Here is a 12,562-nt window from a genome sequence, read left to right on the forward strand (position 1 = left end):
TTTGTTGCTAGTTTTAAGATCTTTTCAGACTACCCTGACGATATTCAACTACTTTTAAAAATGTATTAGGAACTTTAAGCAACTTTTGAAAAGTGACTCAAAACTATAATGCACGCATTTTCCCTCTAAATGACACAAACAATTTTCTCGGAACAGGTCTTTTCCATTTTTCGTTCCAGCATTTCTAATATTCTATCGGGCTCCCCGTCGACTGGGAGTCTGTTGGGTGCAGTAATACTACCTTCCTCTATCCACTCCCTATACCACTTCTTTCCTCTTTTCCTCCATTCCTTTCTGTCTTTACCTTCGTTAGTTTCTAGTGTTGATTTCAATGTTTTCAACACCTTCTCAGCCTTCTGACTAGTCATTTCTACTGTGTTCTATTTTATTTAATTTAAACCAAATTAGGGTTAAATTGTAATGTGAATTTAGTGTAAATTCCAATTTAAAATCGTCACTCTAATCTATGTTAATAGTCCCTGACTTATTAACTTCAAACAAACTTGATAACCAGTATTTAGTACATTATATTTACCGTCATATCACAAATTATCTGATCAGTTTCAAAATTGCATTCATCATCGTATACTTCACACGTGTTGTCTGTATTCCAAACTTTAAATCAACATAATTTGGTAACTTGCATTAAACAGGTGTCTCAAAAAACTAAATTTGGATAACGCCAATATGCAGAACTTTAGTTATTCACAATAGGTGTCTGCTTACCTTTTTTAGTTGACCGGTCAGGATTTGTGAGGCACACCGTCCGACGACAAGCAATGGCCAATCGGCCAGACAATTTTTCACCAATTGTTAGCGTTGCGTCAATCCAATCTGGCATCAGGACAGAAGGTGACACGGAGTTACCGAGAATCTTCTATGTTTTTATTATTAGTCAAGCAATAAATGGTAAATGCAATTTTTGTATATACGGGTTCACTGTAACACCACGCAGGGCAGAACAGAGAACTGACTAGTTCCTGACAAAGTTATTCTAATGTACTCTGACAGAAGTAGTTCCCGCTTCTGAGCTGGCCTGTCAGAGTAGAGGCTGAGCGTGGTTTAGACTCACTCAGCCTATCGTTGGCACAGGCTGGTCCCAGCCCCAGGCGCTCCCGTTAGCAGGTGTAGTTTTTGCTGTGCAGAATATCTAAGCGCTCATACCCTAGATACAGTTATCACACATCTGGCTCCTGCTATTGTCTAACAAAATACAATTTGTTTTTGCAACACTATGCTCTGTATGTGTCCCCCACAACTCATGATAACTGCCTACACCCAAGGTTAGCCATAGCCTTCCCACTAGTCACACCATATGTTGCAAAATGTTACTTCCAGCATACACAGACACCCTCATGATAGGCCAAGCATATTTTCAACCCTCACATCACTCACTACTGTTTGACAATTGTGACGACCCTCCCACTCTGTCTGCCGTATTTTCTCTTTGTTCTTGTTTCCTTATTAGGATGCCTGTGGGCGGAGTTGGGAGGGTCGTCAGCTACATGGGAAACACCTGGGCCAGGTGTGTCCCAGGATAAATAGACCTCTTCCACATTCATGGAGGAGACTCTCTCCATGCAGACACCTTTCTAGATTTTGTTGTGTATCTTGGTGGCCTTTTGGTTGTTTGCTTTGGCACCTTTCAACACCCTGCATTATCACATTCATGCATGCAAAACACTCACTTACACTACTGATTACTGATTACACACACCATTGTATATTGTACTTAGTTTACTATATTTAATAAATATATGTTTTGTTACTCCTTATTTCCACATTGTGTCCCTTTTGTTACGGGCTTTGAGCCGGTTCGTGACACAATGTAGAGAAAAATGTGGTAATTCAAGAGGGTGCTACAAAATTAATGTCAAAACGTAGATTTCGCTGCCCTACAGTATGTCATAAATTACATAATTAATCATTATCTGGATTGTTCTCTACAATAATATGACCTTGATATTCTTGCCTAACACTGTAAGGTCATATTTTATAACTTAGCTAGCAGTGGAGGCTGCTGAGAGGAGAACGGTTCATAACAATGGCCGGAATGCCACTAAGCAAGTGGCCAGAAAAAAGGCATTGCTTAAAGAAAATAAATAAGCAAACGCGTTTGGGTTCCACCAAAAGGCATGTGGGAGACTCCCCAAAAATATGGAAGAAGGTGCTCTGGTCAGATGAGACTAAAATGTAGCTTTTTTGCCACTATGTCTGGCAAAAACCCAACACCTCTCTTCCCCACAGTGAAGCATGGTGGTGGCAGCATCATGCTGTGGGGATGTTTTTCATCGGCGGGGACTGGGAAACTGGTCAGAATTGAAGGAATGATGGGCTGCGCTAAATACAGGGATATTCTTGAGAGAAACCTGTTTCAGTCTTCCAGAGATTTGAGACTGGGACGGGGGTTCACCTTCCAGCAGGACAATGACCCAAAGCGCTCTGCTAAAGCAACAATCAAGTGGTTTAATGGGAAACATTTAAATGTCTTTCAATGGCCTACTCAAAGCCCAGAACTCAATCCATTTGAGAATCTGTGGTATGACTTAAAGATTGCTGTACATCAGCAGAACCCATCCAACTTGAAGGAGCTGGAGCAGTTTTGCCTTGCAGAATGGGAAAATATCCCAGTGGCTAGATGTGCCAAGCTTATAGAGACATACCCCAAGAGACTTGCAGCTGTAATTGCTGCAGAATGTGGCTCTACAAAGTATTGACTTTGGGGGGGATGAATAGTTATGCATGCTCAAGTTTTCAGTTTTTTTTTTCTTGTTTGTTTCACAATAAAAAATATTTAGCATTTTCAAAGTGGTAGGTGTGTTGTGTAAATTAAATGATACAAATCCCCCAAAAATCTATTTTAGGTTGTAAGGCAACAAAATAGGAAAAAGGAGGGTGAATACTTTCGCAAGCCACTACCTCTAGAATTAAGCATCGATATGCAGTGGTGGAAACAGAATTTGAAGGAGTGAAATAACCCAAAAAAACAAACTGTGAACGACCTGACAAGAAATGGAAAATGCAACGGGACAGAATTCTGGAGACCACAGGTAAAGTGAATACGTTTTGAGAGGAATAGTAGTATACAGTGCATTCGGAAAGTATTCAGACCCCTGACTTTATCCACATTTTGTTACGTCACAGCCTTATTCTAAAATGGATTAAATATCCCCCCCTCCCAATCTACACACAATAACCCATAACGACAAAGCAAAAACAGGTTTTTAGAAATTTTAGCAAATTTACCAAAAACAAAAAACTGATATCACATTTACATAAGTTTCAGACCCTTTACTCAGTACTTTGTTGAAGCACCTTTGGCAGCGATTACAGCCTCGAGTCTTAGATATGACGCTACAAGCTTGGCACACCTGTATTTGGGGAGTTTCTCCCGTTCTTCTCTGTAGATCCTCTCAGGCTCTGTCAAGTTGGATGGGTAGTCGCTGCACAGCTATTTTCAAATCTCTCCAACGATGTTCGGGTTCAAGTCCGGGCTGTGGCTGGGCCACTTAAGGACATTAAAGAGGCTTGTCCCGAAGCCACTCCTGTGTTGTCTTGGCTTGTGTGCTTAGGGTCGTTGTCCTGTTGGAAGGGGAATCTTCGTCCCAGTCTGAAGTTCTGAGCGCTCTGGAGCAGGTTTCATCAAGGATCTCTCTGTACTTTGCTCCACACATCTTTCCCTTGATCTTGACTAGTCTCCCAGTTCCTGCCGCTGGAGCTCTGTCAGAGTGACCATCAGGTTCTCTGTCACTTTCCTTACTAGGGCGCTTCTTCCCCGATTGCTCAGTTTGGCCGGGCGGCCAACTCTAGGAAGAGTCTTGGTGGTTCCAAACATCTTCCATTTAAGAATGATGGAGGCCACTGTGTTCTTGGGGACACAGGATGCACCTGAGCTCAATTTAGAGTCTCATAGCAAACTGTTTAAAAATTAATACATTTGCAAAAATGTCTTAACCTGTTTTTGCTTTGTCATTATGGGGTATTGTGTGGAGATTGATTTAACGATGTGGGAAAAGTCAAAGGGTCTGAATACTTTGCGAATGCACTGTATATGAAATCTGGATTCAGCATGACAATCTAATAGGGCACGTTCAGTACGGGACTTTACATTGGGATTTGGCCTATCATTTCAAACAGATAACCATTGCAGAATTATTTGTAACCAGATTATATATTTTTTAGAATCATATGACAGCCAAGAAAGCAAACTGGGTAGATTTAGCCACAGATCATTTCCCCCAAAATAAAAACCTCCCACTTTCGAGACTATCAAAGTCATGGTAATACCGGTAATCTAGCAGTTAACATTACGGTGCCCTAGCAGGCCCTGTTTAATTGATGTCTGTTACCATTGCATTGATTGTTTGTAATTTACATGTGCTTCGGTCAAAAAGGCAAAGAGGCAGAGCAGAGAAAGAAGATAGACAGTGAAAGTAAGCACAAGTGTAGGCTGTTTCTTGATCTATACTGAAAAACACCTGTTTTGTTCAATTATGGTGTGGACATTGAAAAAGCAATACATGTTTTCTTCTCACTTTTATTTAATTGCATATTAAATATGTATTACATACATTTTTTTTTCATAGATTTACACTTTTTTCCCCTAACATCTCCATTGTTGTTGCTATATTTATAGATTATCATTGGCGGCAAAAATCCAAGGAGTCGACACTGACCCATGTGACTGGTATAAGAGGATCTACAAATCACTGTGCCACATTTCCTAAACATCCTGAAGCTAATTGGAAAGGATTTCTGAAGTATTGATAACACAAATTTACCGTGGGTTTGTTTACTGGTTCACTGGTTCTGTACAGTATAAGGTCATGTGTCCACTGTTCAACCATACTGTTACACATTTGTCAGCATTCAAAAAGCAAAACCACAGGATATTATGTTACATAATGTGATCTGCTCACATGTACACAACTGAATTTCAAGTATGACATTTTTTTCTTAAAGGGGTCACTGGGTTCAAAGTGTTAAAGACATAATTAAGTAAGCATTAGTGGAGAAATATTTGCCATATTCTCAGCTAAACATGACTTTGGGCTTATTTAGTCAAGCAAATAGACCATCGTGGCCATACAAAGGCAAACTCTTTAGTCAGCAGAGTTAATATTCAAACATCGGATTTCTCTTAGAGATTATTGACCTAGTTGGACCCATTACGAAATGAGTTATTAGTATTTGACAAAGTATTAGAAATTGTACATAATCCAAATTCAAATCCTGCAAGATAATTGGTCTGTTATAACTACTTCAACATTTTTCTTTTTTTTTTTCTTCAGGCACTACTATGGTCTGTCAAGTAAATGTTTATTTTACGTGTTTGCCCCCAGATTCAGAAATGGGAAGACCAGAGGGAGGAGTGGACTTTCCCAGGGAAATCTGAGGCATCTCCAAAGAACTCATCTTCATGGCAATGTTTGAATGAGTTGTGGAAATCCAGGTTGGTCCTCCACCACCTTTTCTCCAAGCACTGCTCCTCTAGAATGTGAGCAGAGTATAACTCAATACCATAGTCATTCCTTATCAAAAGAGAATAATTGTATTGTCTGACATCATGACACCAAGACCAACTCTGTCACTTGGTTTCTCAATTATTTAATTTATTAAAATGTACCTACATGAAATATACATGTATTTGAACAAGATTAAAAAAAGAAAATATTTCAAAACAGAATGTCACACATCAAGTAATAGCCATCATCACTCAGGTGCAGTGTGACTCTGTCATATTCAGTACAAGGGTATAAAGTAAGAAATAGGCTATATTGTGGTTCAACCGTGGTAACTTGTCCATGCAACAAATACTACTGGGTATAGGAATAAAACTGCAACTGGATTATACTCAAACATTTACTCAAACATTCAAGATAAAACAAGATTTCATCAAATAGCCATCCCTTTTCAAGATCACATCTTCCCTATTTGAGGTATGGTTTCAGTGTTTGCATATTAAATATTAAGTTGTTTCTGGTTACATTTTCTTAGGTGTTTTTCAACCAAAAGCCAACATGATGTTCACACAACAATGTATATATTGGTAATATATCTCCAATAAACTTTTGGTATTAATTATATTTGACAATTTTCGCAAACAAATGGGTCTCAAAAAATATTTTCACATAAAACAACTTCAATAAAGGTCACTTATTTTTCAAATAAGTTTTTCTAATAACTGTGGGTGTGTGTGTATACATGTTCACCAATATATTCATAATCCAAAATATTATAGATGAATATATTCAGTGCTGTAAAATATACATCTAAGAAGCAAGTGTACTGTTTCTGTGTTAAAGGCCCAGTGCAGTCACAATTTGTTTCCCCTGTGTTTTCTATCATATTGTACAACAGTTGATGAAACTAACACTGTAAAAGTATGAAAAAATGTGATCGGTGTTATTTCCTGATAGGTCCTTCTAATCAGCAGGTCTGCATGGGCGGGATTTTCGGCTTTCCATGGTGATATCACCATGCGGTAAATTGTTTAATAGACCAATAACAAAGAGAGTTCCAAACCACTCTGCCAATAACAGCTAGTTTTCAGTTTCCTCCTCCCTACTCAACCCACTCCCATACAGTCCTAGGAACATTCTTGCTTGAGAAATAGTTATTTGCTAAAAAATGACTTTTTCCCATTTTAATGGAATTCTATTACAGTAAGGTACTTAATTGTTACCTAGAAATTATTTAAAATTGATATAAAACATCTGCATTGGGCCTTTAGGCAAATGGAGTGGTCTTGCATGGCTCAACTGTATCAGACCTATTGCTTCAATGTGACCAATATTCTGCTTGTTTCTACTTTATGGAAAAGACAGTCATATTCTCCACCCTTTGTATTAAAACCCCACTGCCACCAAATGCACCTAGATAAAACAGACATGAGAAAACCTTAACAGGTTTACTGCATAGCATTCATGTGTGTTGGTGCAGATTGCAGGTGCATTACTACATTTCCATGTGTTATGCCACTAGGCTAGAGGCTAGGGGCTATCAAATCTATAGCCCACTAGGCTTTTCATGAATACAACTCATTTATAAATATAGGATCTAGATCCCATCTACTAAGAGTGTACTTGTTGCCACTGAATTCATATTTGAGTATCTGTGCATCAGTGGCAGCAGGAGAATGCAGCACAACATCACGAGAAGCAGCGACAGATAGGAGCTGTAATAGAACTAGGCACAAAGATGGCCGACATAGCAGCCTTATATAGGTTCACCCTGACACTGTGAAAAGGACAATCAAAACAGGTGCAACAACAAAGGTTCTATACATGTGATGTAGTACTGACATAGTATTACACAGGTACCGTACTCTTCATCTGATGTAGTACTACACAGGTACTATTAATCTGATGAAACGTAGGAGTCTAGAGAGAACGAGTGGCAAGAAAACCAATCCAATGAGACAATGGAAGGCTGATCCTGTGGCCAGATGGATACAAACAAAATGTGTTCTGTACAAGCTCTGTCCTCTTCTAAAGTAGACCCAACTTACACACAAGGGCTGTCACTAAGGCAACACTTCCCTACAGTGTAATTACTGATGGAGGGCAATGGAAATGGTTCTTTTCAGCTGGTCAAGGCTTTGTATTAAAAGTCCCCCCGAGTGGGATAGTGCAGATTGTCAGTAAACCGTCATCCTTTCATTTCTGTTCCCTCCATTTGACCAGTGGGACTCCATCAACGTCCGTCTGTCCGATCATCTGCCTGTCAGTCCATCTGTCAGTACCTCCTTTTCCCGGGCTTCCCAGTGTCTGTCATGCAGGTTTTAGGCCGAAGCGCTGCAAGATTAGAAAGCAAATATGGTTTTGTTTCATTAGTGTCCAAAAAATGAAGGCTGCTTCACATACAAAAGGAGACAAAACATCAGAAATTCAAATGTTCTGTTTTTTAATGTTTTCAGCAGGCAGGGGGGGGATTCACACGTTTGTGCCTTTGATATGTTTAAAAGACACTGAAACATTTGGGTTGATAATAGTGTGGAAACATCAGCTCTGAAACACCCATATTGATAATGTAGCTTTTAGTTTCATTTGCTTCTCACTGATATTATACCTGGTATGTTTAAGTGGACACAGTATATACTGAACAAAGACATTCTGTCTGAATTGCTTACCTGGATCAGCTGTTTGTTTCTTCTTGTGGTGATGGACTATCTCGTTCTCATTGGTCATCTTCACATCTTGGTCCTCCACATAATTGCTGCAAAACAACACAAGGAGGGGAAAACACACCAGTTTCACTTGAGTCTCTGCATAATCTGGCCAGGTATATGAAAAGGCTGGAGCATGGGAGCTGCGGATAACACAAAAACTAAGGACGGACTGACTGACGGCAACAAAGCTTGACGCGAACAGGTTCAAGTCTTGTGTCTTACAATGAAGTTACAGAAAGGTGGAGAGACAAGATACATGATTGACAAGGGACTAGGAGGTCTGTTTGGAACTACTATAGAAGGACATGGCATCACAAGCCAAGCTGTGGGTTGGAGGTGGGGTGACTTGGGAACATGAACACAACTTTTTATAACTGACTGACAAGGCTAATGAGGGACTCTGTTACTCACTGTTTCAGATCGCGATGTCTGCTACCGCGGGGGCTGGAGTAGAGAGAGCACATCTTCGTTGAACACGAGTCACAAAGAGGTAGACTTCAGTGCCAATTACACACTGTTATAACTGATAGGAACATCTGTCCTTGAAAATACAGAGTTTGTCCCACTATGGTAGCCACGGTCTCCTGCCATTTGAAAAAACTCACATCATGTGGATATGGTAAATGATTTTGCATTCTCATGTTGACAGCGGCTAGACAGAAGAACCAATAAGCATGTGTGCATGTTGATGGACAAGCAGCCAAACCTATAATTTGCTTATATCAGGCTGCAGCAGCCAATCCCATGCTGGGTTACCTGATGACAGTGTTCCTTTCACGGTGGGCAATGTGGGCGTTGTCGGTGAAGAGAATGGTGTGGTAGGGCACCGCCGGGTCACAGGTGGGCAGGATGCCCCGCACCGCCTGGCTCACACTGTCCAAGATGCCGTTATACACCAGGAGGTCATCTACTAGCAGCTACACAAGGAAGGCTTACTGTAGTCATTCATTTATTACCCCTTATTTAAACCCAGAAAGTTTAACAGAGAACAGACTCTTGTTTACAGAAATGTGTATATAGATGTGTATATATAGATATGTATTGATGTGTATGTAGAGTGCATGTGGAAAATATTCAGACCCCGTGACTTTTTCCACATTTTGTTACGTTACTGCCTTATTAGAAAATTGATTACATTGTTTTTTTTCTCCATCAATCTACACACAATCTCCATAATGACATACCAAAAATTAGAACGTTTTGCTAATTTATAAAAAATACAAAACTGAAATATCACATTTACATAAGTATTCATACCCTTTATTAAGTACTTTGTTGAAGCCCCTTTGGTATGGATTATAGCCTCGAGTCTTCTTTACCACCCTGCATTCCACTGCTGGCTTGCTTCTGAAGCTAAGCAGGGTTGGTCCTGGTTGGGAGACCAGATGCTTTTGGGTAAAACATTTTTTTGCTTGGTTGGCATACCTGTATTTGGGGAGTTTCTCCCATTCTACTCTGCAGATCCTCTCAAGCTCTGTCAGGTTGGATGAGCGTCTCTCCAGAGATGTTAGATTGGGTTCAAGTCTGGGCTCTGGCTGAGCTACTCAAGGACATTCAGAGACATGTCCCGAAGCCACTTCTGCGTCGTCTTGGCTGTGTGCTTATGGTAATTTTCCTGTTGGAAGGTGAACCTTCACCCCAGTCAGGTCCTAAACACTCTGGAGCCGGTTTTCTTCAAGGATCTCTCTGTACTTTGCGACGTTCATCTTTCCCTCGATGCTGACTAGTCTCCCAGTCCCTGCCGCTGAAAAACATCCCCACAGCATGATGCTGCCACCACCACACTTCATCATAGGGATGGTGCCAGGTTTCCTCCAGACGTGACGCTTGGCATTCAGAACAAAGAGTTCAACTTGGTTTCAACAGACCAGAGAATCTTGTTTCTCATGGTCTTAGAGTCTTTAGGTGCCTTTTGGCAAACTCCAAGTGCGATTTCATGTGCCTTTAGCTGACGAGTGGCTTCCGTCTGGCCACTACCATAAAGGCCTGATTGGTGGAGTGCTGCAGAGATGGTTGTACTTCAGCAAATGTCTCCCATCTCCACAGAGGAACTCTGGAGCTCTATCAGGGTGACTATCAGGTTCTTGGTCACCTCCCTGACCAAGGCCCTTCTCCCCCGATTGCGGAGTTTGGCCGGAAATATTTTGGTACCCTTCCACAGATCTGTGCCTAGAAAAAATCCTGTCTCTGAGCTCTACGGACAACTCCTTCGACCTCGTGGCTTGGTTTTTGCTCTGACATGCACTGTCAACTGCAGGACCTTATATTAGACAGGTGTGTGCCTTGCTAAAGCATGTCCAATCAATTGAATTTATAGCAGGTGGACGGACTCCAATCAAGTTGTAGAAGCATCTCAAGGATGCATATGAGCTTAATTTCAAGTCTCATAGAAAAGGGTCTGAATGGTGTATTATTGTGTAAATAAGGTATTACTGTTGAATTATTTTGATACATTTGTAAACATTTGCAAAAACCTGTTTTCGCTTTTTCATTATGGGGTTGTGTGTGTAGACTGATGATATATTTTAGAATAAGGCTGTAACGTAACAAAATGTGGAAAGTCAAGGGGTCTGAATACTTTCCGAATGCACTGTAGATATGTATAGATGTGTGTATTTATAATCTATAATGTAATTGTTCTTTATTGATGTTTGCCAGGTCGTCATTGTAAATAAGATTTTATTTCTTAATTTAATTACCTGTGTAAATAAAAGGTGAAATAAAACTCTAGGGAAGAATTCCTAATAATAGTACTTTATTAGACCATTATAGTCTGAAATGATCCTTATTCTGCTTTGCTCCCAAGTCCTAAGATCTGGGTCTCTCTGATGAATATGGTCTGTGTTACTGTGCTGAGGAGAGAGAAAAGAAGACTGACTTACCCCAAACTCCTTTACCCCCCTCTGTGGTGTCTTGGAGTAGTTCCACAGTTTGATCATGGACACCGTCACTGGCTGGTCAAATATGAGATACACGCGATTCACCAGTCCGGGGAGTACTGGTGCTAGCCACATGTGTATGCCATCATGAGAGTTGTTCACTCCATCTACCAGCTTATCTGGAGTCCTCACGTCACCGTTCACACTGTCCAGGACATTCACACTGTCTGGGAACGCAGCGACATCTAGAAGCATTGTTTAAAGAATGGACTCAGCCAAACTGTGTTGACTACTGTGTCATTACTCCTGCCATTTCCATTTCCTCTACTGGAAGCCACCCTTTTACTATTTCAGGGTACATTTATAGTTTGGGGGTTCACCAAACTTGGTCCAGGGATGGTACATGAGATTCCCACTATATGAACAAGCTACAAAATGGTCTATATCGAAATTCCATTTAAAAAAAAAAAATGAAAACAAAAACTAGTGTGGTTAAGGTTAGGGTTAGGTTTAAAAACAGATTAGAAGAAGAGATTGTAGAACTAGGCGGTGCTTCCGTCTTTGCAACTTGGCCAGATATTGACAACCGGTACAGGGAGAGCAGGCTTTCGTTCCACACCAGCACTAAAGACACCTGATTCAACTAATCATCACAACCTTGATTGACTGAATAAGGTGTTTTAATGCTTGGCTAAAACTAAAGCCGGTACACCATGTGGATTTCTAGGACCAGGGTTTATGACCAGTCTTAGGCCAGACTTGAAGTCTCACGCTAGCTAGCTCAGCCAGTCAGGTCAAGTGAGACACTGGGTGTAAGTGTAGATTGCAGCAGTTCTCAGTGTGTGTGTATGTGTTTGTGGTGTTAACAATGTAGGTAGGATACTGTTGTCACTGAGGGGTATCTTCTTGTCGTTTTGGTCATAGATCTCCAGGCCGTTCATGCCAATGTAGTAGGGGTCACCCCAGGTGGTCAGCAGCTGCAGCTGGAAGATGACTGGTGGGTCAAGGGTTAAGGAAGAGACGTGGAGCCGTGCACACACTCAGGACTTTTACAGTCATCAAGTCATTTAGTGATCACAGTATCTCAAGCAGGCAAAACTGGTTGTAATGACATTGAATATGTACAGTATGTCTTTTATGAAAGGCTAAATATATACTGTATATTGTCAATTCTATCTACTAAAAGGTGAAATATTTAGTTTGTATATTTGATGCACTGGTCGCAGAATTTCTGTATGACTATGTAAGGTGACATGTTACATGTCAGTAAAAGCAGCGGGCCAAATCTGTGATTTCTCAAGATTTGTAAAAATGTGTAGAACATTTTTGTTGTTGGACATAAAAGACTATACAATCACCAGTAAATCAGCTGAAAGTGATTTTCATTTAGAAAATATTCTAAATTAAAGTATTCTCATGCATAAATAGAGAGAAATATGTGATCTTAGCCCAATGTAATCAGGGTTTGATATGTTTTTGTCAAATACTATATCCGTTTAGGCTTCTTGTGTAC

At 40.4% G+C, this 12,562-nt stretch overlaps 1 protein-coding gene across 1 annotated transcript in view; it reads right to left on the bottom strand.

Annotated features, from left to right (window-relative positions):
• Positions 1–5,593: 5,593 nt before the first annotated feature.
• LOC139376437 (katanin-interacting protein-like) overlaps positions 5,594–12,562 on the bottom strand; it is a 43,192-nt gene continuing 36,223 nt past the window's right edge. Inside the window, 5 exon segments of the mRNA XM_071119037.1 lie at positions 5,594–7,796; positions 8,132–8,217; positions 8,927–9,087; positions 11,053–11,294; positions 11,933–12,043. Of these exon segments, the coding sequence (XP_070975138.1) occupies positions 7,738–7,796; positions 8,132–8,217; positions 8,927–9,087; positions 11,053–11,294; positions 11,933–12,043 (659 nt within the window). The 3' untranslated portion in view covers positions 5,594–7,737.

The sequence above is a fragment of the Oncorhynchus clarkii genome, chromosome 20 (assembly GCF_045791955.1).
Source record: "Oncorhynchus clarkii lewisi isolate Uvic-CL-2024 chromosome 20, UVic_Ocla_1.0, whole genome shotgun sequence".
In the NCBI taxonomy this organism is placed as follows: domain Eukaryota; kingdom Metazoa; phylum Chordata; class Actinopteri; order Salmoniformes; family Salmonidae; genus Oncorhynchus; species Oncorhynchus clarkii.